Genomic DNA, 27,184 nt, shown 5'->3' on the forward strand with positions numbered 1-27,184 from the left:
TAATATCTATATCACAGGGTTCTGTGAAAACTAATCTACACAAAGTGCATAAGACAAATAAGAAAAAAAGTTGATTCTCACTCTTAACCATAAAACAATTACATTTTATGCATACATTTAAAGTACTACACCATAATCTAACATTTTTGCATGCATATATTTTCAAAACACTCATCCTTTACACTTTGAGTCTCTAATCTACACTTGATTCTTTACTAGAGGACTACTAAGATGACCGTATAATTTACTGCCTAAACTAAGAAACCTCTGACAGTGGGGAAAAAAGGGAGCAATTAATAATGACACTAGGACAAAAGGGCATAGCAGGTATTGGGCAAAATGGAACCACTGATCTCCATACTCATTGTCCACCAGCCAATTTCAGGGGCGAAGTCAGGAGCTGTCACCATGTGCACCCTATCCATCATGTTTGGGAGCTGCCAATGGCTTCAAGAATGGGGCCAGCAAAACCTCAATCTGGGTGACAGCCAGCAACTGCTCTACCCCATTCAGAAGTCAGGAAGGTCACCGCTGTGCACCGACACTCCTACCAGCACACACCCCATACCCGGACTCACACAGCAACTCCTGGCACCAGAAGGGAAAGAATCAGACCCTTGTCCTGGCACTTGGTGTGAGTCATCACCCCTCAGCTTTCTTCTAACAAGGTGTACATGGTCCTTTACCACCTCCCACCTGGGTCCCCTTACCTCAGGTGTCCCAAGCTGTAAAAGCGTGACTCGCCATCGGTGGAGCGGACTACCTGCAGCGTGAACATGGGCTGCAGCTGTCTGAGCTCCAGCAGGACGATGGCCAGGTAATGGATGAAGAGGAGGGCGTCCACGAGGGAGACTGCGTATTGCACGATGCCCTGGTAGTTTCGGTCCCGAGAGTCCAAAATGCGGACCCCGTAAAAAAGCCAATAGGAAACCACAAAAAGAAAGATGAGGACCAACAAAAGGGCACGGAACACAAACACCCGTGGCACGTCGGCTCTTGGCTTGCGGAAAAAAAGTGCCCAGGTCCCGATGAGCAGAATGAGGAGTTTGAATGTCACTGAAATAAAGAGTCCCTCACAAATTGTGCCGCAAGGCTCCAGCTCTTCCCTCCACAGGATCGGGGGTAACAGGATGAAGGCAATGGGGGTGAGGAAAACTAGAAGTCCAAGAACCGAGGCCACTGTGATGCCCAGGTAGCGCCTGCAGTCCAGCCCCACACTGTCCTCCATGTCCTTGCTGATCCTGGCAATGTCCTCTTGGGATATGCTGTGCTCCGAGGTGCCTGTGATGGCCGTGGTGGTCTCTCCCCAGTTGTCATCCTGGTGGGGAGAAAACGGAGGGTGACGAGCAGCATGTGACAGGTTGAACTCGGGGAACCCGTAGGGACCCTCCTTTAACCAACCCACATTCGTGGGCTTTCTAGAAAAGGGAAGCTGCACCCTTAAATAGGAGAATTGTTGGACTTTAATAAGGTCACTGAAAATTTTCAAAATGTTTTATATAGTTACGTGTTTAAACAGAGAAAACATAATTTAACCTTTCAGTTAAATTTATTTATTTATTTTTTTTGGCAATTCACTCCTGTAAGGTTGATTATCACCCCTCTGTGCTGAAATCCCCTGAAAAACTCTGAGGGTCCTGGGGCTGTCTGCCCTGCAATAAATATTCCTGTTGTTAGAGCAACCACGTGAGAGATCCCCTCTGCAGGAGGAAGACAACCCTCTGCGTTTCCTTCTCAATTCCTGGCTGGGTCATAAAGGGTTACAAAGTCCAACTTCTGTTAAGTGGGGAGTATTAGTGTACCCTCCAGTAGTTCAGAAGAGCTAATGCCATAACCAGAGAACTTGTATCCTATATACACACAAAATGTACCTGCTGCTAGTCTGTACTTTCTTTTTAAATCCCCACATGATATTTTCAAGACCCACTTACAAAGTACTAGTATCAAACACTCTTTGACAACATTTCTCACCCAGCAAGATAAGAGAATTCAAGAACTGACCTGTGGCCAGAACTGCTCAAAAATCCTCCCTAAAACACATGTTATCATTGCAAACTAAACATTAAGGGCATAGAAATAATCAGGATTATTTTAATATGTGGCTGGCTGGCTGTTTTTCTTTCTCTCCCTCTTCCTGGTTGAAGCAGCCAGTCAGCTCATTTCACAAGATACATTTGTTATGATTTTAAACCATTTTGCTATTCATACATTGACAACCATGACTCTGTCCCAATGTATCACAGAGCAGGAAGACACTAAAAAGCTACATAGGTCCCAAGAGGTTTTCCCTCAGAGATTTAACTAGGAAAAAACAACCAGAGGCAATGACAAGATTGGTGAAGTTAATGTGTAGCATCACCAATTTAGAGAAATCTAGTGTAAGTTAACAGATGTATCAGCAAGACAGAGATATGACAGAAAAATATCCTTCAATCAGATAATGATGGAAACAATCAGATTTTGGAACACATAGGCTATGGCAAGGGGTGTCGGTGAAGATCCTGACATATGAATAAATAGTTCTTCACTTGGAAAGTTACAACTTTCACATATCAAGAAAGAAATTACTGTTTTATGACAATAGCCAGAAGCAACAAGGGCACTCATAGCTTGCTGGCAGAAGTGTAAAATGGTACAACCACTTTGGAAAACTATCCGAAAGTTTCATGTAAGTTTAAACATGCATTAACAGGATGGCTTAGTAATTCCGCATCTAGGTGTTTACCCTAAAGAAATGAAAACATGTCCCCAAAAAGACTTGTATGAGAATGTTCATAACAGCTTTATTCATAATAGCCAACTGCTGTGCAACCCAAATGTCCATCATCAGGAGAAAGGATAACAAATTGTGGAATATGCATGCAATGGAACACTACTCAGCAAAAATAAAAAAAGAGTGAACTGCTGATATCTGCCAAAACATGGACAAATCTCCAAATCAAAAATATTCTTTTGTACGAACAAAACCCAACACAAAAGAATAATATCACAATTATATTAAGTTCTAAAACAGGCAAAACTAATCTACTGTGATAGAAATCAGAACAGTGGGTACCTTGAAGAGGTAGGATTGAGAACAAGGATTGCCTGGGAGGGCATAAGAGAGCTTTTTCAGGTGAAGGTAATGTGTACCTTGATAGGGGTGTGGGTTATATGGGCATATGCATTTGTCAAAACCCATCGAAGTCTATACTCAGCAAGTGTCATTTCCCTGTGTGGAAATTTACTTGTACAAGAAAGTTCATATTTAAATAGTGCCAAAGGCTTTCAATTTTTTTTTTTTAAAGGAAAAACAATTATCAGTGGAGAAAGCTCAAAGATATATAACAGTTTAATATATAGTGAATTTACAAACTATATAATATTTATTTTGTAACACTCTCAATGAAGGCAATTTTGGACCCCATGTTTTGTATTGGGCCTAGCATCCACCTGATAATCAATGTTGAAATAATTACTACTAGTATCTTGGGGTCATTTTGTTGACTACCACACTGCTCTGATCTATCCATTCACCCTTTTTTTCTGCCCAAAGAACTGCTAACTAAATCCCCTGCCCATTTTAAGAATGTGTGCACATCTGTATACCTAAAAATGTAGATGCCCAGAGGGTCCTCTTAAGATTGAAGATCTTAGAACAGAAGAATCTAAGATATTCTAATCTAATATCCAACACTGGTTTTTTGAGAAAGAAACAGGCCCACGAAGGTTGTGACTGCCCATGGCTACTGAGAAGTACAGCCTCCAAATGCCCATTTAATGCTTTTCCTACCACATCATGCTAGTGTAACACCAACAATTACTTCTCAGAGAGCTACAAGCTATACAGAAGCTGCAAGGAAAGAAATGCCTTCCCAGTGGGCTAAGAGCACCTCTGAATCTACATCTAAGAGGAAGCTGACCTCCTGCAGCACCTACAGACCACTTAAAGACCTATAGTCTGAACACACAATCCTAGTATTAGCCTCATCCATCCATCCATCCATCCATCCCTCCCTCCCTCCCTCCCCAAGACAAGGCAAGGCAAGGAAGTGCAATAATTCTAAAAGCATTTGCTAAATGATGAATGAACCCTACATTCAACCCACAACTGCAGATCTGGATTTGAAGAGCAATCTGTCTGAGAAATTCCCATCTCAGTGCACATACCTACTTATAAATGCCTATCTCTGTGTACCTTTGGGTGCGTTTGGATATATGCGTATCTGTGGTCTTGTATCTTCACAGCTGTGTGTGCATACATCACTTTGTTTATTGGGGGGGCAAGGCTGGACATGCATGTATTTCAGCAGCTGTGCAAACTTGTTCCTGAGTCTAGCTCAGATGTTTATTTAAATCTGGTGGGCTGGCAGACAGTTGGGGCTCAGAGAGAAGAACTCACATGGTGTTTTTAAAAAATTCATAAACTGACAATATTTAAAAGTTGGCGTGGTTTCTAGTCTTTCTTAAAAACTGCAAGGCCCAGTAACACTGTGCCTCATTCCTAAATGGATAACAAGTGTCTGGGGCTGGGTTGCTGCTGCCCTCCTTACAGAGGAAACGCATTCTCAAGTTTGCCACAGACCCCATCACTCACCACCACCACATCCCTGATACTGAGTTGCAGCAGGATTGCTATTCATCCTCAAGCTTGCTTGCTGTATTTTTTCCTCTTTTTTTAACCCAGGGCCTTTAATTCATTTGTTTCCCTCCCAGCCATCTGGATTGCAGCCTCTGATTTATTTCATGTATCTATTACTGATGCTTGGTCTGGGCTGTCCCAGCCTCTTTCCTCTTCTTCCCAACACAAACTTAGGTTCTCTGGAGAGGGAGTTTGCTTCCCTCTCTTACACTGATCCGTTTTGGAATGAGTCTCCAGAGACTCCAGCCTGTAAGTTTGCCCTTCCCCTGCCCTGTCATCAACCTCATGCTTTTTTTCCAATTCCATTCGAACGGGCCAACCAATCATACTGCAGAAGAATCCCCAAGCTAGCCCATGGCAGGACAGGCTGTCCTTAAGCCAACAAGAAACCACAGGACATAGATAAACTAATTAACATGTTAGAAAAATAAAGATAAAAACCCAAGAGAACCTATGGCAACAAGACTTAGGAAAACATTTGGCTGAAAGGAGCCTTGATCAAGTGGCACAGTGTGCTCCAGACGGCGTCTGATCCTTACCTGAACTTCCTCTGTCCGAGTAGAATCATTTGCCAACAGGGGCTCTCCGGTGGGAGCTTGGATCGTGACAGATTTTTCTGACCCTCTGCCATCTTTACTCCGGGGTGATTTGTGTCTCTCTCTATTTCTCTCCCTGGGGGAGAGGAATAGAAAAGATAATCAGCTAACACATTTATGCCACATTAATTGGCTCTGGTTCATCAAAATACATTATAAATTTTGTTTTGGATTTATGAAATTTTATGAAGCACATGAAAATTCTATGAAATTTATGAATGTATAAAAATTCTACACACACACACACACACACACGCACACCACGCCAACACCTACCTGCCACCAACCCTCTGCAAAGAGTAAGTTGATCTCATTCCCTACTTAGTATTTTCTTCCTGCCATTTCAATACCCAAAACAAAGTCTAAAATCATGAATGTTAATTTTCTGTAACTAAGGCACATTTTATTGTAACAATTATTGACTTGATTTGGTTATCATCTGCCCAAACTAATCTTCTAGGACTTTTTTACTGGGACAATGCTGTAGAATGCTTAAGCTTTGGCTTGTCCAAAAAAATCTGGGACACACTGGTACTCTACACTTTTGGACAGGAAGAAAAGAAAGGAAATTCTAAACCAGTACAGAGAATCATTTACTTTTCATTCCCACAAATTCAAAACTGAAAGTCATCCCTATAGGGTTCTAGCTGAACTCAAAGACACTCATGGAAAGCAACAAAGGTAGGACAAATGACACTAAAATAGGTGTGTGTGTGTTTTCACACCTCCTAAAGAAAGCAGACGGCTGCATTTGTTTTACCCCAGATGAACTTTCTGAGTAGTGTTCTCAGGTAAATGTAAAGCACCCTAGCATGGGCCAATCTTGAAATTACAAAAGGAATCAATCACGGTGACAAAGCTCAGAGGCCACAACCTGGGGATTAAACACCCCTGCCCCAGCTGCCAACACTGATTCCAGGAGTCCCTCGGCCACCAGGAGTTAGTCAGTGCCCTTGGCTGTCCTCACCCGCTATTTTGATATCCTTCCCACAACCACTTGCTTTCATTCCCAGGGTCTCCCAGGCAGGGTGGAAGAAGCATTTCACATGCAGACTTTGGAGACAAATAGTCAAATTTTGGCTCTGTCCTGCCTAATAAGGTGAGACCTTGGGAAAGTTATTCAACTTCTGAGAACCTCAGTTTCCTCTTCTGTGAAATGGGGTTAATGATAACACCACATAGATGATGGATGAAGTGTTCAGCACAGGGGTGTGGAGTAAGTGCTCAAAACATAGTAGTCATTATTATTGCTATTACTATTGGCCAACAGCAAAGAAGGATGGTTTTGCTTATTTTACAGTGTGAAGCAGAGAGAGTATACCTTGGGAAAGATTTAAAATAGAACTAATAGCATACAATCAAACCTCCTCCTCCTCCATACCCATAGCTCCTGTTAACTTACTACTTACTTACTCCCTGGGGAACAAAACCACATGCAGATTTTCTGTTGTCCAAATGTTACCTTATCATTCCTCCCTAGGATAAGCACAGCCTAACTTCTTCAAAAAAAGGGAGGCTTCCACCGCCCCTGAGAATCTTCCAGTGACAACACCTCTGTCCCTGAATCAGAGTTTATCATTACAATCTATGCTAAGTGAGAGTCTAGAAATAGATGTGTTCTTGTCAACTTTGAAAACAGCCAAAGAGAATTTGGCCAAGTTTCCCAGACTCACTTTATGATTCCCATTGCCCTACTCCCCACCTCAATTTATAGAGCAGTTTGCTAAAGTGCTTTCCTACATTAATTTCATTCAATCCTAACAATAACCCTCTGAGGCCGCTATTACTGTCCCATTTTACAGCTGAGAAAACCAAGGCTCACAGAGGTTAAGTGGCTTCCCAAAGGCACAGGAAGTGGCAAAGCAGGATTTGAACTCAGGTCTGTTGCCACAGCCTCAATTCAATAACCACCATGTCACACTGATCTGAAGAGTAACTGGAAGATTTTATAGCATAAACATTCCTAATTAGGTTCACCCTTACACCACTAAACTTGACAGCTATTACAGCTATGAGATATGGTTTTGAACTACTAGTAGGAGTCATGTTTGGGCTGTGATTTTAGGTAGCACAAAGCTGCGTGCCCGACACTCTGGGTTGCATTCACTGCGTGAAGCAATCAATTTTGGAGCGATTTCCCATGTGTTCAGTCAATCTTCAGAATGAGCATTAGACTAAGTTTCCTTCTGCCAGACAGAAGAGGCCTGTCCCCTGAATGAGATACCATTGTGTTTCCACTTGCCCCAACCACTCCCACATTTATCACTCTGGGCCATCACCAAGTCACATGTTCACCTAACCGTCTATCTGTTCATTAGTCCCATGAGGACAAATCTTGTGATAGTAAAAATTCCACTGGAAATCAAAATTTTCCCAGTGCCAATTCCCTGAGCCTGAACACTACCAGGGCAGCAGCTCACGTGGTGACCCACCCCAGACTGGAAACAACGGCTCTGCAGCACCGGCCATCGTTCCCAAACCCCAATCAACCCAGAACTGGCTCTCATGGGGCCCAACAGCACCCAATAAGAAACAACTGTCTAATAATTTTCCTAGTGACATCTGAAAGAAACCAGGTAAGATCCATGATCTGATAACCAAAGGTTTGTCATTTTCTGTGAAACCCTAAGCCAGTGCTTTGGCTTAACTGCAAACCTGAGTGTGCAGAAAAACCACCTGGGTTATGATTCAAGAGCAGATTCTACAAAGAATTGATCAGGAATCTGCATTTTCCTGCCAGTACTCCAGGTGATTAGGATATAAGAGGTCAAGGAACCTTCCCCAGGGGACTGCTGGAGTTGTTGCCTGAGAAGTTAGCCTGCTTGCAAAACGCAGTGTCATACCCTATACACAGCAGGGACTCAATAACAGGAGCCACGAGCAATGTTACATGGCTCTTTTATAAAAATACTAAGTGGATGAGGTTGGGAGACTCAATGTACAATCATGACTGAGTGATGCTCAGAACCTGGAGCCTTCCACATACTGTTTAGTGAGAGGCAGATGTCAGGCATGTCCTATCAACTCAGTGCCAACACCATGTGGGCGGCTTGTTGTATTGCTTGTTATCAAGGGAGCCAGACCAGTAATACAGCTTTTATAAAAATCATGGGTCCTGAATTACTGCTCCAGAAAGGTCTTTGAGCCAAGCCAGCAATTATGAGTGAACTCCAATAAAAATACTGCTGTTCAGTGCTTTCCAGTTTGTAGAGCTACAAGTCATCATATGGTCACTTGGCTGCAACAGGTGCCCAAATGCATATCCCTGTAGCTCCAGATGTTGTAATTCACAGTGCCCTCAGTAAGAGGGTTCCTTGGTGATGAAGACAATCAGTCCTTGTTATCTAAGAGCATGGAAATAGGAGGCCAGAAGAGCAACTTGGTTACCAACCTGGTGCAGCAGGTATTAGAAACACAACCACACTTGTGTTTTTAACAACTCTGCCTAAGTGGTCTGGATCAATTCTGTCTTTGCTTGGAAATTGTGTGTTGGGCATGGAAATCTTATCCATATTTCTATATCTGTCCCCACCTAACATCTGCCTATATATATCTGTTCATGCGCATGTGTGTGCATGCAAGAGAAGTGGGAAGAGCCAGAGGCAGTGCGTAGGTGGCCTGGGCATGTGTCTGTACCTGCATATGTATGTGTAAACACATCCTATTTAGGCGACTCTAGAGCCAAGTCCTTAGGGGCTGCTTTAAATCCCCTCGGCATGCCAGAATCCCCATCAATTCCCATGCTGTTCCCACAGAAGGTCAGCATTTCCAGGGAAGACTATTTAGTCCTGCTTCTGTTGTTGGTCTATTTCTATCTGGGGAAAGCTGGCCCCACCGGTTACTCCACCCTTTCCTCCTCTACCACCGCCCACCACCTCTGCTTTCTCTCTGCTGCTGGGGGCCTGGCTGGCGGCTTCCTCTCTGCATTGCCTGGGGTGGGAGGGTCGGGCACAGCAAGGTCTCCCATGGGGAACAGACCTCTGAACAAAAGCACAGATTCCTCAACTCTGCAGGAGGCCCTTTTGCACAAGGCATTTTAGTACAGTCACATGTATTACTCTTCATTTCCCTTTTTTCCTTCCCCCACCATTACTCCCTCTGTTTTCCATCTCACACAGCCAGGAGAAAAAACATGGACTTCCAAAGGGGCAACAAGTCTGAGCTGAACCCTGCCTGGGGTGCCTACTAGCCTTGTAACTTGAGGCAAATGGAACAGTAAAATGGGTGTCCCACCACTGATCTAGGACTGCAGTGAGGAGAGGAGAGAACTGCCAGGAGGGACCCAGCAGGTGCTATGAAGTTCTCTGTCACTTCACCTTGCTGGCAGCTGCTCTACTGAAATCAGGGAACTCGTGCTCAACCCCCAAAGGTTAGGAGAGGTCTTCTGGCGTCTGCACCAGTCTCCCAGCAAGCTAACTGGACCCTCCCTGGAGACTGCAGGCATCACAAAACCAGGCCACTGACCTCTTTGTTTGGAAAAGAGTCTGCTGTCATCTGCCTTGCACCTCCAAAGACGATCACAGTGTGGACAGGCATATCAGATTTGGTGTAATTTATTATTGTTCGCTGAGTATGGATTCCTAGTAAAATTACTAAAAAGCATGCCCCACCCTTCTTCCTACCTCTCTTCAGATCTCTGACAAAACATTAAGGAAAGCTGCTTTCACTGGGTGATAAATACACTTGGCTGGGTCTAGGGACCTGCTCACAAGTGTGCAGACAGGTACTATTACTGCTTAATACTCTCGTGACCCTGACAAAGTACTCCATAGAACATACTACCTACAGACTACATCCTTTGCCCCACAACTGCTACATCCTACATTGCCTGGGTCACACCCTTCAGCCAGATTTCATCACATATGCATGTAGCTGTTTTCTTTTAAAGAACCCAGGGAGGACACCTATAAATCTCTAATGCCCATCCCCTTGCCCAGAGTTTTGCTCAGAGCAGGCCCAATTCAGCAATATTCCTTGATTTATTAAAAGTCTCAGCTTGTATTATCATTTGCCAAATATTTTCTGCGTGGGTCTAAGAAGGCACTCAGAGTTCTGCATGTTGTTTTAACTGAAAGTTACAGTCTCTTAAAGTTACCACAAAAGCACTGGAGTATCAATTTCTGGGGCCCCCGAGAGGCCTGAGGAAACAGGAGAGCACAGCAATGGGCCTTGAAGCGTGACAGTCCCTTGAGTGTAGATAAAGGGCCAGAGACGGTTCCTCTCCGGAATCCTCCAAGCCATCCTCCACGGTTAACCCCCAGGCACCAATCATATCCTGAATTCCGACTTCCGTCACTTTGGTGTGGAAGAGGGAAGCTTGGCACATTGACAGGGTAGCTGCTTTCACCAGTTATGTCCCAAGAGTTGGTATTTTAAAACAGCTGTTTCTGGTACTCTATAATTAGTCTGATATGTTTACCCATTGGTTTAAATTAGCAGCTAAATGATCACCAGAGGGTTTGTGACTTTCTCAGAACCTAGGCTCTGACACCGTCCCTGAGGCCCTCTGGCATGGCACTTTCAGCGTTGCCTAAACCAACACTTCTTTCCATTTCCGATTCTAACAAGAAAGGCTTACCTGGGCCTTTTTCCTCATTTATATCTTTTTCCAAAATTTATGACTTTAAGTACAACACATGAAAATTTAGAAAACAGTGAAAGCTAAAAAAAAAAAAAAACCACTTATATGTGTGTAGGTACCTATTATAATATGCAAACTGTGGAGTCCTGGTTTTATAACAGGGTCTCATGAATATTTTCTCATGTTATTACATAATCTTTGAAACTCCTTCCTTTATACTCTTCTAAGTCATTCATTTTTTTAAATGACAGAATACATACTTGTAAAACATTGAACCAGTACAGAAACATAACGTCCGAAGTGAAAGTTCCCATCAGTCACCATCTTCAGCTGAGCCCCCTTCCTGTGAGCCAAACTCCCAGCAGCTGGAGAATGCCCTTCCTAGACCTCTTTCTGTGTGTGTCCATCCGTATGGACACACAAATAAATGAGCAAGCAAATTACATTCATCAATATATATATACATAATATATATATATACTTATATATATGTGTATTTGTGTATATCTATGTCCATATGGATGGATGGATGCACACACATGCATCTTACTGCAGTTTTACAAAACAAAATCCCACTCTGCGGTCAGCTGCTTGTATAAGGAACTGCTCCATCAGGGGAGCACCACTGCAATCTCCATTCCCAAGCCTGTGCTGGGTTGTGGGCACAGGTAGGCCACTGACCCTTTGGGCTGGGGCCTCCAAACAGGGTGCTAAAGTGCCGAGGCCATTAAAAGCCTTAGTACAGCCACTGTTCAGGGACCTCCTACTACAAGTGGTATTAAACGCTTTACGTGCATAAACTTGCTAATCCTCCCCAGAACCCCATAAGGAGGGTGCCTACCATTGTACCCATTTCACGGATGAGAAGACTAGGTAAGTCGCAGCAATTTCACCAGCTGCATTCTTAGCCAGTACAGTACCATCTATTCATTCATTCCTTCATTCATTCACGCACTCCCCTCTGCAGCAGACATTCTGTAGGCATGTAATACAGCAGGAACTATGAATACCCATGCAGACCTGTTCATTTCACAGAGGAGGAATGTGGCTCCAAAGCTAGAGATGGCCCCCGGCCCCCAGGACAACCTTTTCAAAACCCAGGCCCATTGACCAGGAAGCCGAGTCAGAGGGAAGAAGGCACCAGGCCAATCCCATCAGCTCAGGGCAAAAGCAACAGAGGAACAATCTTTTTTAAACTTTCGTTTACATTCTTGGTAAAGCTCTGGGAGAGCTGTCATCTTTCGTAGTACTTCGACATGAAAAACATTTCAACTGTAGGGAGAAACTTAATTTAAAATCAATTGTGAGAAATTAAGATCATCAACTGTAAAGGCAGCTATAAAATGTAAATTGGTGGCACAGTCACTCCCAATGCGTGTTAAATGCTCTTAAAGCTCAGCTTCTCATGCACCAGTGGACTCCAACCTCCAGCACTGCAACCTGGAATCACTGTTTGAAAACTAGGTTTAGAAAGCCCTGCCAACCTGCAAGTTTCCCCCAAACGAAAAGTAGAATCAAAAGCTTACATACCCTTGTCTGTGAGATTTTTTCGAATGACCTGAATAATAAGAATATCCAGAATATGTAGATTCGGTATCCATAGCAAAGGAGGGCTAGCTCTTGATGAAAGAGCAGGCACTGCTTCTCCTTAGAGGTAGAGAACTTGACCTACTGGACTTCTAAAGCCTCAAGGAGCTGGGAATCAGAAGATCCACTCTTCAACAGGAACAGATTCTGGGAAGACAGTTAAAAAACAGATATCAACCTTCAAAGTCAACCGAAAAGGGGCTGGAAGATAAATGACAGCAGAAGCATCCCTAAGCAGCCAACTCTGAGGTTTCTGTTATGGAACAATGACTGCAAGAGAGAAGCATCTGAACTATAAATGCCCCACTCCTGCAGTGACAAGCTTCCCAGGTTCTGGGAGGGAGACAGGCTGGGTGTTAAGAAAGCTAATCCCCTGTTGCAGCAGGAGGAAAATGGGAGGTGGAGGCAGCTCCTGGGAACCTGCACATTTCCTGGGCACAGCCTCGTCCCCACTAGGTTTAAGCTGTGGGAAGTGGCTTCCCACACAGACAGCCCTAGACCCAGAGTCCAGCCACCCTCTGTCAGCTTGCGGGTTATCAAAAAATACTTAGGGCAGTAGCTTTTGAGGAATTTGGTCAGTTTCCAAACGTCAATTTAAAAACAAAAGTTCTGAGTGTGTTTGGTCCAGGAATAGTAACTTTTAAGAATTTATTTTAGGGAACTAATTTTTTTTAAAAACAAAACAAAACAAAACAAAAACTATCATCATATTGTCTGTGATAGAGAAATTGCTGGAAACGAAATGCCCCCAAACCAGAGGAACAGGTAAGGAAAACATGGTTTATGCACCCAAAGAAATACTATGTAGCTGTTTAAAGTGATAATTACAAAGAACAAAGATTTCTATGATATAATGGTAAATTTAAAAAAGCAGGATAAAAGATTGCAGAGACACAATGAATATAAGTTACAGTTACAACCATAAAAAATCACTTATGTAAGGAAGTGTATTAAAGGGAACATCAGAGAATGAAAAACGGTGATTTATTAGTCCTGGGTCTTTTCCCCCATTTTTATTGGCTATTGCTTGCTTTGCAATAAAAATAAATTGGAAACTTTTCCAAGTGCATTCCTTTCACCTGAGCCCCACATGCTAAATCTTTACTTCTAGAAAACTGAGATTCACCAGTTGTGTCTCTCCCTGCACTCCAGCCCCAGAAATAGTCTCCACCCAGCAGGGCCTCCTTCCCCAGCCTCTAGAAGCTGAAACTGCAAACAGCCAGTAAAGGAAGTGTGAAGAGAAAACAAAGGAGCTGCAAAGGCCCTGCCTACCCCTACAGGTTGGAGGTCAAGTTTGCCTGACCCCAGCAGCAAGGTGCTGGGCCAGGACACTGATCATGTTGGCAAATCACACATCAACACAGCTGCCAAAATTCCAAACACTGATTAGGGTACCTTTGCCCATTAACACTCATTCTGCCTCAAAGTGAGGCACATTCACCTAAAAGGTGTGTGTGACCTAGGGCTACCTTCTCTTGTCGTGGATGCCTCACTCATCTCATTTCCCCTCTGCTGGTGGGAGCCCAAGGCTAAGTGGGAAGACATGGGTTCCAGCCAGAGATCTGCCACTGTCTTGGCAACCATGGATAAGGCACCATCTTCTGGAGCCTCTGTTTCCTCATCTGTAAACTGGGGATAAATCAACCGGCCACTGTCCTCCCAGGATTATCTAGAGATATAGGTAGATATGGAATCCAGAATTGGTTCCAATCCCATTTTTACTCACTCATTAGCTACGTGACCTCAGTCAAATTATTATTAGGCCCCTCAGAACCCTCACCTGCAAAATGTGGGTAATGGGGTTGCTGTGAGGAGCAAATAAGCTGATAATTGTGGAAGCACCAGCACTGGCTCCAGACATAAGGGCACCTTTGCAAATGCTTCATGTTTTAACCTCTGGATAAATGGAAGTTGTGGCTATCAGCACTCACTTTACCTGATCCAAAAACTGATGCTCTCCCTGCATTTCTCAGGAAGATAAAAGTTTGGAAATGAGTGGGGCAGAGAGCCAGTGTCTGTGGTCACCTTCCCACCATCTGAGGTTGGTTGACCCACAGGCTTCTTGCACTGGGCTCACATGTCAGTCCAAGGCCCACTAACTAGCTGTTGGTTACCCCCTTGGAGCCTCAGTTTTCTCATCTGTAAAATGGAATAAAGGCAACCCGCACTGCAGACTAACTGTAAAGATTAATTGGGAAAACAAACATAGTTGGCATTTTTAAATGTCAGTTTTATTCTTGGATTTACCTTTGCTTTCCTAGAAGTCTTCAAGAGCTGGCTCATCTCCCACTACCCTGCCTCCCCATTCTGTCTCCCATCATTTGCACTAGCAACGTCAGGAAGGATACCAATGGGCTTTCAACACCTTAAATTCTCACCTCCTTTCTGCTCTGGGCTTTGCTGCCTTTTCATCTGCTTCATACCTGGCATACGGCAATATCAGGAGGGAAGTCAAGATCTCCAGATTGCCCTGAACAAAGCCTCTTTCCCTGACAGTCCCTCTCTCAGCTCTCTGCTGACCTGCAGATTCTGAAGCTCAGCTCCTTGGCCCAGATAACTGATGGCCCGCTTCTCGATTCATAATTAACCCTCCACACCTCCTACACTTTTTCCTGCCTTCCGCCCCATAACTTGGATTCTCTTTTCTACCCCATTCGTAGCCAATTCCTTTACTTCTGCACCTCTGGCTAAATGTGGGAGGGACGCCTCAGAAGCAGGCAGCCTAGAGACCTGGGCAGACTGATCCCAGCTTCATAGCTCCCTTGCTCTGAGACCTTGGGGCAGATATTTACCTCTCTGAGCTTCTGTTTCTTCCCCTGTAAAAGGAAGCCATTTAATATTATCTTTTCCTAGGGTTGTGGTGAAGATCAAACAAGACTCCCAGGTAAACCCTCTGGCACATAGTAACCAAAGTTTCATTCCCCTTTCCTCTCTGCAACAGGACGTCATTCCTTGCCCTCATTAAAACCTCTGGGCCTCCATTAAGGCAACTCCAGGCATGTCCCTCAAAGGAGAGTCATGGGCTCCCAAGTGCCCTTTGGGGAAAGGCTTTACCTAACTCTGCCAACCACCGTTCTCCGGTTTCTCTCACAGTTCCTGCCTAGTCTTACCAAATGAGTGGTCTGTACCCGCTGCCGTTCCCTCCCTCTTGATTCATCGATGACCTTGGATCCTCCATCCCCAACACTCCACTGAGAGTCACATCCCTGTCTTCCTTCCCCCAGACTCTTACTCCATTTATTCATTCATCCACATACGTGTTTAATAAGCACATTTGTGAGACCGTGCTAAGTAAGGGTGAAGGCACACTGCCTGCTCTCACAGAGACTCCTGTCTGAGAACACCTCATGCTACTTCTCTTCCAATACTGCCTCCTCCTTGCTCCCATCAAGTTGTCCCTTAAGACTCAAGACTCAAAACTCACCCTGCTATTCTTCTCCATCTGTGGATGTACTAAATCATAAGCTCCTTGGAGACAGGAACTATGGTTTACTCACCCCCAGAATACTCTGAACATAACAGGTACCCAACAAATACCTACTGAAAGGATAAACCCCAGATGTGTATCTCCTCCTTAGATGCCTCCTGCTCCACTTGGGATCATCACGGCCCACCACAACTGCTCCCTAATTGTGTCCAGGCCTATCCTTTCCAATTCCCTGCTCTAGGTCGATACAATCATCCTTTCTATCCTATAGATCCAATGCTGTGCCAGTTTTTACTACTCTGCTCTCACACATCTGACTGTCACTAGGTCCTGCCTGGTCTCTGGGATCTTCCCCTCACTCTCCCAGCTTCCAGCCACACACTTCCTCCAGGCTCACAAATCAACACAGGGCTGCACCATGTTACAAAAGCCTCCAGGCTTCCCTAATCGAATTCAGTCTACACAGAGCTCAAGGCCCCTTCCTCTAACTCACACCACTTCTATCATAGCCTTCAACTTTTGTCCAAGATTGACTGAAGATTAAGGAGCAGCAACAGGAGACAAACTAATAAAATCCAGGATGAACTCATTTTAAAAGAGTTTGAGCCAAGGAGGTGACAGCTTCCATATAGTTAATAGAAAACATACTCACTCTGAAGCTTATCACTGCAGTGAAATATTTACAAGATAGTTTGATTATATGCAGAGGAAATTAAGGGAACTCAGATAAGGTCAGAAGGCATTCCTTATCTGGAAAGATAATAAAGTAATGAAAAGGAGCCAGGTTCCCTGGGCAATAAACCTACAGGCTGCTGCATTGGCCTGAACGGGACGAAGTTAAAGGTGTAAATACAGAACCTCAAAGCTGGCACTGTCTATCATACAGACCACTGACAAGACTCGCTGCTATATTGCCCAGGATGCACAGCAGCCAAAGTGAGCTTTTTAAATCACAATGCGTATGTCACTTCCCTGCTTAAAACCCTTCCATTTTCTCCCTCTGCACTTAGAATAAAATACAAAATCTCTCTCACTTGATCTTTGAGGCCCTGCCCACCTCTCCAATTCCCTCCTCCTTCTCCACTCCTAATTCTTCTAAGACAAAAAGCTCTTTCCAGCCTCATGGCCTTTGCACAGCCCATGCTCACTCTACACATGCCCTGTTTCACCTATTCCCCACTATTCCCTCAAAAATCTCCCAACAGATTGTGGAACAATGTGGAAATATTAAACTACCAATATTCTCTCAAGCATTAAGGACCACCAATTTAGAAGGCTGAGCCCCTGATCTTGGGACTTGCCCTTATGAAGCTTGTTACGGCAGAGCGGCTAAGGCTACTTATAATCGTACCCAAAAGTCTCCCCCAGAGAACCTCTTTCTTTGCTCAGATGTGGCCTCTCTCTCTAAGCCCACTCGGCAGGTGAACTCACTGCCCTCTCCCCTATGTGGGACATGACTCCCAGGAGTGTAAATCTCCCTGGCAACGTGGGACATGACTCCCAGGGATGAGCCTGGACCCAGCATTGTGGGGTTGAGAAAGGCTTCTTGACCAAAAGGGGAAGAGAAATGAAACAAAATAAAGTTTTGGTGGCTGAGAGATTTCAAATGGAGTTGAGAGGTCACTCTGGAGGGCATTCTTACGTGTTGCATAGATACCCCTTTTTAGTTTTCAGTGTATTGGAATAGCTAGAAGGAAATAACTGAAACTGTTGAACTGCAACCCAGTAGCCTTGATTCTTGAAGATGTGTGTATAACTATATAGCTTATACAGTGTGACTGATTGTGAAAACCTTGGTGCTCCCACTCCTTTTATCCAGTGTATGGAAAGATGAGTAGAAAAACAGGGACAAAAAGTAAATGAGTAATAGGGAGGGATGGGGGTGGGTGGGTGGGATGTATTGGGTATTCTTTTTTACTTTAATTTTTATTCTTATTCTTTTTATCTATTTTTTTGAGGTAACAAAAATGTTAAAAAACTAATTGCAGTGATGAATGCACAACTACATAATGGTACTGTGAACAACTGATGGTACACTTTGGATGATTGTATGGTATGTGACTATATCTCAATAAAACTGAATTTAAAAAAAATCCCTCAATAAATACTGCTTTTTTTGAACAGTGGTCTTTGTTGATCCCCCAATCTCAATTAGACCCTCTCTCAGCACCCTTTACTTTTTCCTCTATCTCAGTTCCCAATAATACATTTACTTGCATGATTACTTAATGTTGGTGTCCTGCAATAGCTTGCAAGCTCCATGAGGACAGGGACCATGTTCATTACTGCCCCTCCAGTTTGGGGGCAGACCTCAGGGCTGGAGACCTTAGGTTCACCCTGGAAGAAACCAGAGATTAACTATTCAAGTCTTTATAGGTGAGGAAAAGGGGATGCAGAGAGATTAGATGCAGCAGTGGAACTGACTGCTGGCTTGCATGAACAGTCTCACTCAGCAGCACAAGTTCATATTCCAGAGATACTAAGTCAAAATCTGCAACAGCTCCTTGCAGACACTGCCCAAGGGTACCCTGTCTGTTTACCTCCATCTTCCCCCTCCTGTCAGCTATCTCTTAAGAGTTACTTGCCCTGCTTGGATAGGGCTGGAGCCAAAAATCAGGATAGAGGCTCGAGCTCATCACACCATATCGCATGAAGCCAAGGAGACCCCTGTTCAGACAGGTGCACAATATATTTTTGTCTGAGTGACAGCATCAGCACCAGCATTCTGGAATTTCCAGGCAAAAACATCAGAAAGAATCTCCTTCACCACACTTTATTAAAGTAAAGTGAAAATCAGTGGCCTCAAATGGAGTTTTCCCCTAAAGTCAAGTTCACTCATATAAAATATACCTGACTAGTACTTAAAAGAAAAATACAGTGTTCAGAAAATCATATGAGAGAAATAATATGTTATGGTAATGATAGTGGTAAACATCAGCTAACCTTCAAGAGAAGGAAATTATAAAAACATCAGCTCTGCCTAGAGCTATTAAGTGATTAAGGGAGCTCTAGTTTGGAGGGTGCAAAGTTATCTTGAGAGGGGTGTGGAAACACAGTGAACTTAAAGAGCCATTCCTCTCCTTCTCTGGTGGATGTATTTCCAAGAGAAAGAAGTTTCTGGTACCAAGGTGTTTATCTATGATTTGTACCAGGTACATTACTTTGAGTATTTGATTTTTATCATATGTAGAATTGTAAAGGGTTTACTCCATTAAGTATTATTTCTATTACATCCTGAAGATAACATTTTTCTCAAGACACCCATTTTTAATTATGTGGCATTCAAGGGGAAAATGACAATTTAAATAATTTCGTTTAGAGTCAACATTTTTTCTTACTACAACTGAGAGCCATGATCATTATTTTGTAAAGTGAAATTCCTTAACTTAGGAATAATATTTTGTGTAGACATGACTTATGTATCGTTTTCATGGAACTTATGTAAACTTTTTATCTACACTGGTTAATTTTCTATTCTACCTTTAACAGATATGATTAACTATAGCTAAGTAACCAGTGATTTCCATTTCTTCCTTGCAGTGCCCTATTTGACTATTCCGAGGTTGCAAGTGTATGTCAGGAAAATCAGAGAACACTGTGTGTAGGTTTTAATGGATTTACTTGGAGGGCAATGGGGTTAGAAGGGAGGGTGCAGAGAAGTATGGCAAGGTCTCCAAAATGTTTCACTGAACCTGTGGTCTGTAAACCATAAAAGACTCATCCAGGTCACTGATGTAGGGATCAGCAGGGTTGTGGCATCTGTGACAAAGCCCGTGATTCTTTCACTACAACAGCTCACAAAAATGAATGATTCTGGGCCACTATTCACAAGGAAAGAAAATGTCAGCTTCATTTTACCTGTGTTGTCAATGATTTCAAATCACCTTCCCATAGTAACTGCTCTTGGCCTAAGTCATTAATTACCCCTGAAGCACCCCCAGTGGCTGGGCACAGATTATGAAGAGCTGTGAATGGTTAACATGTTTGGAGGTCTATGATGTGTATCTGTTTTCAAATGACCCCCTTCTCCTCTGCTGGATTTTTAAGCTTCAGAAAAAAATGTTTTTCATGAGCACCACTTCCCCTGAAAATCCCATGGTGCCGAGTTCAATGATGGCTCGTCAGGAAGTGGGATTAAGGACAATGATGCAGACAACAGCCCAACATGCACGTGCCTTTCAATCAGGCTTCAGTGAGACCAAGAAAGCTGGTAGAAAAATGGTCCAGCCCCAAGACCACTAAATTCTACTTTGTCCTTCTAATGGAAGAATGGCATAGCATGATACCCAAATCACATGCCATATAAAGCTAGTCATCCTATCCATATCTACTTCACTTTAAGAGATGATGGTAATGATAATCTAGCAGTTTATTGTCACTGAGTGCTTAGCATGTATTAGGCATTGTTTTAAGTCATCTGTAGGCAATATCTCACTTAATCCTCAGAACAAGCTATTATAAGAGGTAAAATAGTATTCTCACGCTACAGTTAAGGGGACACACCTGATAAATTGCTGGAGCCAGAACCTGAGTTCTGATAGTTTAACTCCTGTGCTCTTGAAAATTGTATAGCCTGTAGCAATTACCAGACTAGTTTATTTACATAGAGGAGGGTAGGATGCAATCATAAATTGTCCCAAACCATCATAACACACAAAGAATTTTGCAATTTTAACCCCTACTCACAGGTTCAGTGTTCCAAGCACTGTGTGGAGTGGAGAAGAAAAAAAATGAATCTGAAATAGTTGTGGCTCCTAAGGAGTTCACAGCTCAAATGTGGAGACAATTAAAATACAATGTGATAAGTGCCCACATGACCCAAACAGCTGCTGAACTGGAGAGAAGCAAATGTGTGTGAGTGTGTGTGTGTGTGTGTGTGTGTGTGTGTGTGTGTGTGTTGGGGGGCGGGGATCGGGGTATATACCTGCTTTGCCAAACACTTGCTTAACCTTCAACAGACAAGGGTGATATCGAATTGTTGCTTGGGAAGAAACTTTATATTTCCTTTCTGGTTTCCATCCTGTTGCTCAAATACATAAGACAATAAAAATTACAACCTGGCAAGCAGACCTTGCAAATATGCCACTCTCAAAATTCTTCTCCCATTTTACTTACAAATCAAATCACAACCTGGTTATGCTTCCAACACTGTTATCAGCTAACAGTAAAAATTTCATACTGGGTGTTTTCACTAATTACACAGAGAGGCACCCACATTTGTGAATGCTAAATGTTCATATATAGGTAAAGTGTGTTATTTATATGAACGGTAGAATAAAAGTTTCCTCCCACAAACCAAAGCTGCAACTTTATCACACTGATATAATGCAACTCTGAAAACTCCAATTAATGGTTACAGAAAATGGCTAATTATGTCTCCCTCGATTCAGACAATTTCTGCCATCTCACTTCAAGAGCCATGTAATCAAAAAACCCACCCAGTGGAAGGAGAATGCTAATTAGCATTGTTGACTGGAGACACAAGTTACAATATTTTTTCAGCAACCCTGTAAAATGCATAAACATGTCAGTGAAAATGCCCGTCTTTACAGCTTGCTAGCTTCTGGAATAAGTGCCCCAAAATACACGCATTTCCAACCACGGCCGCTTCAAGAGTTTTTAACAAAACGCAAGTGTCAGCAGCACAATCATAATAATGCGCTCTGACACCTCCTAACCAGCAGCTAAACGAGCTCACAACACTTTCGCGGCGCGGGCATTATACTTGGTTTAGATATGTGAAAACGGAGCAATAGAACTCACTGCTCCGAGTCTCACCCGCCCTGAGGCCGCGGCTCCAGCCCACCCCAGCCTCTACCACCCACGCGTTTAAATTTTTATAACGCTTCACACTTCTCTGAGCGCATTGCTGGGGGCAGTTCAAAGGCTGCAGGAGGAAATGAGGTCCTGCCCGTGGTTAACGCTGCCCCGGCATGGTGAGGTTTCTTCAAACAGGGACATGTCGGGGCTGAGACTGGCTGGACGCTTTCTGCTCCACCCCGGCGTTTTTGAAAGTAAACTCCTACCTGCCTGTTGCGCTCTCCGAAGCGCAACCGGACTCGCCCCTCCAGGCCTTCAGAGCCGGATCAATTTTGTAAACGAGGTGTGAACACAGACTAGCTCTGTCCCAGTTGCTGGCGAGGGGCCAAGCGGCCCCCGGGCGCTGACGGTTACCCGGGTCGAGCCCCACAGAGGGGTGGGAACAACGGTGCGCGCCCAGTTCCCGGGGAGCGCAGGGACTGCCCGCCTCCACCCCAGCAGCGGCCGATAAAGCCGCCCGGGTCCTCCAAGAACACTCGGCCACTCCCAGCCGGCCGACCCACCGCCTACTAGGCGTCCAAGAACGCGCACCCCCAAGGGGCACACCCCCAAAATCTGGCCGGGGAAGAAGGAGGCGCTGGAGGCACAGGGAAGGAATCCCGGGACCGGGGGAAATGGGGTGAGGCAGAGAGCGCGGGGTAAGAGCAGGAGGGGCGCAATCTCGCTGGGATGGGAAAGGAGTGGGGTCCCGGGAATCGAGAGATGGGGTGCGGTCCGTAAGAACGGAGGAGGCTCCCGGCAGGAGACGGGAGAGCTGTAGAACTGGGAGATCTGAGACAGAGGGGTTGCGGAGGGCTCATGGGCACGCAGGTCGGGGTTGGGAGGGCGTCTCCCAGCGGGAGGTCTGCACCCCGCGCCCGCCGCTCGTGGCCGCAACACCGCTGCGCTCGGCCTCTCGCAGGACTCACCTTCCGCGCCGGCCGTGCGGGCTCCGCGGCCCGGGGTCTGCGGCCTGCGCTGGGCTCGGGTAGAGGCAGAGCCCCGCCGCGGCCGCCGCTGCACTGCTGCTTTCCGCTTCCTGTCCCGGCGCCGCCCCGCAGCCCGAGCCCAGCCCTGCGAGCCCGGCGCGGCCGCGAGCCAAGAGCAGCGAGCGTTGCCGGCCCCGCCGCCGGCCCGGCCCACCTGCAGCGGAGGGCGGGGTCCGAACGACGTCCCCCCCATCCCCCACCTCACCTCTTCTTCCCTCCACTCCATCCCACAGAGAGGCGCGCACATTCACACTCGCGTGCACATGGGGCCCAGGGGCTGACCCCTCCCGGACGCTCCGCAAAGACGCACACACATTCACCCCTTCTAGGCACACACACGGAGACACACAGTCCAGTATCCGACCCTCTCCTGGCAGACACGCATACACACGCACTCACCCCCCACCCCCCATGTGGCCCAGGATTTACCCCACCCAACCTCCCCAAATACTTGCTTACTCTAGCTCCCACAGCTACACACGAACATGCACAAACTCCAAGTTCGTTTACCCTCACCGAAGCCACAACACACATACTCTCGTGGCCCAGGGACTAACACACATAGAGTCATATACACACTGTCCAAAAACCGACCCACTAATACACACACAAACCGTGTACACACTCAGTCACACACATTCACAAAAATATGCAGACTCACACACAGCCCAGGAAGTGACCCCACAAATAACCACACACATACTCCGACCCCCTGTATCACCACCACAGTCAACCCTCTCCCGCTTCCTCCCGCAACAGATCACCATCAGGCTTTGCCCCTGACTCCCTCCCAACCCCGGTTTCCTAGAAGCTGCTGCAAGAGCACCTGTCAAGGCAGGTAGCCCTGAGTTTCAGTGTCTCCGAAGGCAGTTTCAAATCCTGACCCAAACAGATAACCCTTCCCTCTCTGAACTTGTGTTTCCCTGTCTGTAAAGTGGAGAGGATGATAATGCTGGCCTTACAGAATTGTGAGGATTGTAGAAAGTGGCCCGTGCCTGGTACACTCAACAATTAGCAACTATTTTTGTGAGTATTTGCACTCTTCTTTGTTTAGACCCTGCTAAGAGTCATGTGTAGGTAGAGTTAGGGATCCTTAGGGAGAGTCTCAAATCTGACTGGGACCCAAAGCTGCCTACATGACAGAATTCTTCAGTGGAGGCTGTGTATGATGAAATGATGAATTCATTAGGTTTTTATACTGGAATACTATGGGCACTTGGGGTGGGGAAAGGCATTGCCATCCTGAACTAGTCTTAGTCATTGGACTTCAGCTTCAAGAAGCCTTCACTCCCTGGCACCATTTCTTCCTCATTCCTTCTACCTCCCATTTTCTCCCCCACATATCACATTTCCTGCAGAGGATGCTCATATACTTAATGTGGCCGGTGTCCTGACCCCCACCCCAGGTCCCTCTGCCCCACCCTGTCCCCATCCCCAGACCTCTCAGCTGACCACAAGTGCCCAGATCCAGAGGACAGATGCTGCTGATGCAGGTACCCAGCTTCCTGCACATCAAGCCAGTTGTCTCTCCAACAGAGTCAAGGAACCGATTCTTAACATGGAAAAATGTAGAGCTTTACAAAAACATGTCTTTCATCTTTGAAATGTAGATCCAAGTTAAAATAGGCCAGGGATTTCCAATTCTAGTTATGATGCTGCTGAATAGCTCCAAGGTAATGAACAGATGATCCTTGGTGACTCTTCATGCAAAGTGATTCTAACGCACTTTAGTTTATTTTGTATAGCTACCTTACCATGCGCATTGTGGGAAAGATGGGTGGTGCAAAATAAACTCTATTTTAGAATAATAAATTCACCTTTAAATGCCATTTCCTGTTTGTTTCTATCCAACAATGTTAAGAATTCAAGCTTAAAAAGTAAGCATTGAAAAACTTCTCAAGAACTAAATGACAGTCTGTAGAACCTAGAGGCCTCCCTGAGCCACGTTGCCTGTCATGGAGGTGTCCAGTCTCATTCTGGGGTTCAGTTAGTAAACCCCATTGACTCTCACATGAAGTCAGTTCTCCAGCTTACCCTTGATTAGTAATAAAGGTAATATTGTGGGCTCCATCTGCCACTCATTTGTCTCACCCATTTGTTCCAAACTGAATTTGGGGACTGGGAGACTATGTTTTGGGTCCTCCCAAGACTCCAGTATGACTGTACTCTCCATAAATGCATGCAGATGTTTCTCTTTCCCTACCCACTCTCACAGCTTTCCCAAATCCTGAGCTGGTATGCACCAAAATTCTTCCTGTCTACCAAGACCCAACTCAAATGCCACCTCTTATGTGAAGCCTTCCCAGTTTTCCCAATCAGAAAATAGTCTCTTCCCTCCATTTGAGTTCCTGTAGCACTCTGGATTTTTCTGCTCACTTTCTTACCTGGTATTGGTTATTTGTACCTTTCTCTTCAATCATGTATATGTCTCATTTATCTTTTTTTCTATCCCAGAACTTTCCACATAGTAGTTTCTTTAGAAAATACTTAGCAAATGAATGGATGACTATAAAATACTTCTTGCCCTTGGGAAGTAAATAATATTAGCAAGATACAATCTAATTGAAAAGATATGAGATATGCATATAAAGTTAGCTATAACAAAAAACAATATAAAAGATGTTAAGTGTACTAAGGGCTGAATCTTGAAGACGATTGTATAAAAATGTAGCTTATGAGGGGTGACAGTGTGATTGGGAAAGCCGTATGGATGACACTCCCCTTTGTCCAGTGTATGGATGAATGAGTAGAAAAATGGGGGAGGGGGAGGCACCCAGTGTCCCAGTGTTTTTTTACTTTAATTGTTCTTTTTCACTTTAATTTTTATTCTTATTATTTTTGTGTGTGAGGTAATGAAAATGTTCAAAAATTAATTTTGGTGATGATCACACAACTATATAATGGTACTGTGAACAACTGAATATTTGACTGCATGGTATGTGAATATATCTCAATAAAAATGAATTAAAAAAAAATGTTCTAAGGGCACACTTTTTAAGAAGTCACTTATCCAGTCTCAAGAATTCTGATACACCCAAAAAACAAAAGGAGTTAAGTGAAAAAGGCCTCTGATCAACAAAATAGATTGTACAAAGTCCAGTCTTTGAAGTTTACAGGTTTTTAAAATAAGAGAATCTCTCAGGTTCTCACTTTCACTGTTCACTCTTAGTTTACATACAGTTCTAATAAGCTTCATCGTCTGACTCCTAAACGCACTCCAGACTGGAAAAAACACATTCAAAGAGATAAGTTTGCTCAGGGAGACCTCAGGGACTGCCAAGGGGATGGGTTATTGTGAGGATTAATTCCTGTGCATGCTGTCACAGCACAGAATAATACTGTCCATAAGGATGATCCTGTGTTGTTCAAGGTTAGGTAGATATTCTGTATACAGTACTCTTATTTAAGAAGACAGGGGGAATGTGAAATACATGTTAGAAAGATTTCCATCCAAAATGTTTGAAATGTTAGAAAGTGCTGATTCTTTAAATGGTCACTTTCCAGAAAATCTACCTATGCGTAATGTATGTGTATTGGTTAATAAAGTAGGGATGAGGTGCTAAGATGTGGGCTGTTGGTACCCAAGGAGAGATTCACACAGGCCTGGATAGTCAGGAAAAGCTTCCTGAGGGAGGGGCAGCTTGTCCTCACCTTGAGGAAATGGCATAGATGGACAGTAGCTGGAACAGTGACTAGCCTTTTGCAAGTGCTTTAATAAATATGTGTTGGATGCATGGGTAAATAGTGTTTCCATTTGGAGTGTGGTCAAGGGTGTGGAGAGAGCAGTGCCTGGTAGGATGGTCAAGGGCAGTGACAAAAAAAGTTAGGCTCAAGATAAGGGTTCATGCCAAGACATGGGAGACTCAAAATTGAGTGATTTGGATCAGGAGGGAGGGGATGATGAATCCACCACTGGTGTTTGAACCTTTTTTGAACAGGCTAGCAACATGACTCATTCATTCAAAAACATATAATTGGGGCAACTACCTGCCAGGCAATGTGCTAGCTACTAGGAATAAAAGCTAGATAATGTAGCATTCATTGGTGATTCAACAATTTACTCAACAAATATTTATTGAGCACTTACCATGTGCCAGCCACTATTCCAGGGTCTGGGGATACATCAAAACAGGCAAAAGTTTCCACCCTCGTAGAGTTTATATTCTAGTGGGGAAATGGACAAATGAGTGGCATGTATAGTGTGTCAGATGATGAGGAGAGCTATGGAGAAAATACAGCAGGAAAGGAGATAGGGAGTGCAGGGAGGGGAGGGAGGTGTAGAGGAGCTCTAGCGCTGCTGGCCGAGACAGCTATGAAAACAAAGCCCTGCGAATGTGAGAGCTCTGTGACAGAGACCAGAGGCAGGAAGGGAACACCCTGGGAGCACGGAAAGCAGGGCCAGCTCTGCCTTGGGAAGCGCATAGCTTCACCTGGGCCATGACCCTGACACCAGAACTTGAAGGATGGATGCTTGGCTGGCAAAGTGGGAGGAAGCATTCTGTGCAAAGGCCCAGAAGTGTGACCAAGTATGTCCAGGAAGGCGGATCTGATGGTGGTGTGCAGTACTGCTGATCTGGGGGAGGC

The 27,184-nt window shown here is 44.6% G+C and overlaps 1 protein-coding gene across 2 annotated transcripts in view; it reads right to left on the minus strand.

Annotated features, from left to right (window-relative positions):
- Positions 1–22,637, minus strand: part of VANGL1 (VANGL planar cell polarity protein 1) — a 47,638-nt gene extending 25,001 nt beyond the window's left edge. Inside the window, exons 1-4 of one of the 2 annotated variants that reach the window (XM_037826289.1) lie at positions 22,541–22,637; positions 12,329–12,532; positions 5,161–5,293; positions 711–1,318 (exon numbers count right to left, since the gene is read on the minus strand). In XM_037826289.1, the coding sequence (XP_037682217.1) occupies positions 711–1,318; positions 5,161–5,293; positions 12,329–12,399 (812 nt within the window). In that variant the 5' untranslated portion in view covers positions 12,400–12,532; positions 22,541–22,637. Of the gene's footprint in view, positions 1–710; positions 1,319–5,160; positions 5,294–12,328; positions 12,533–21,838; positions 22,025–22,540 lie in introns of those variants that run through there. The other variant, XM_037826290.1, reaches the window with a different exon arrangement.
- Between the last annotated feature and the right edge of the window lie 4,547 nt (positions 22,638–27,184).

The sequence above is a fragment of the Choloepus didactylus genome, chromosome 2 (assembly GCF_015220235.1).
Source record: "Choloepus didactylus isolate mChoDid1 chromosome 2, mChoDid1.pri, whole genome shotgun sequence".
Taxonomy (NCBI): Eukaryota; Metazoa; Chordata; class Mammalia; order Pilosa; family Megalonychidae; genus Choloepus; species Choloepus didactylus.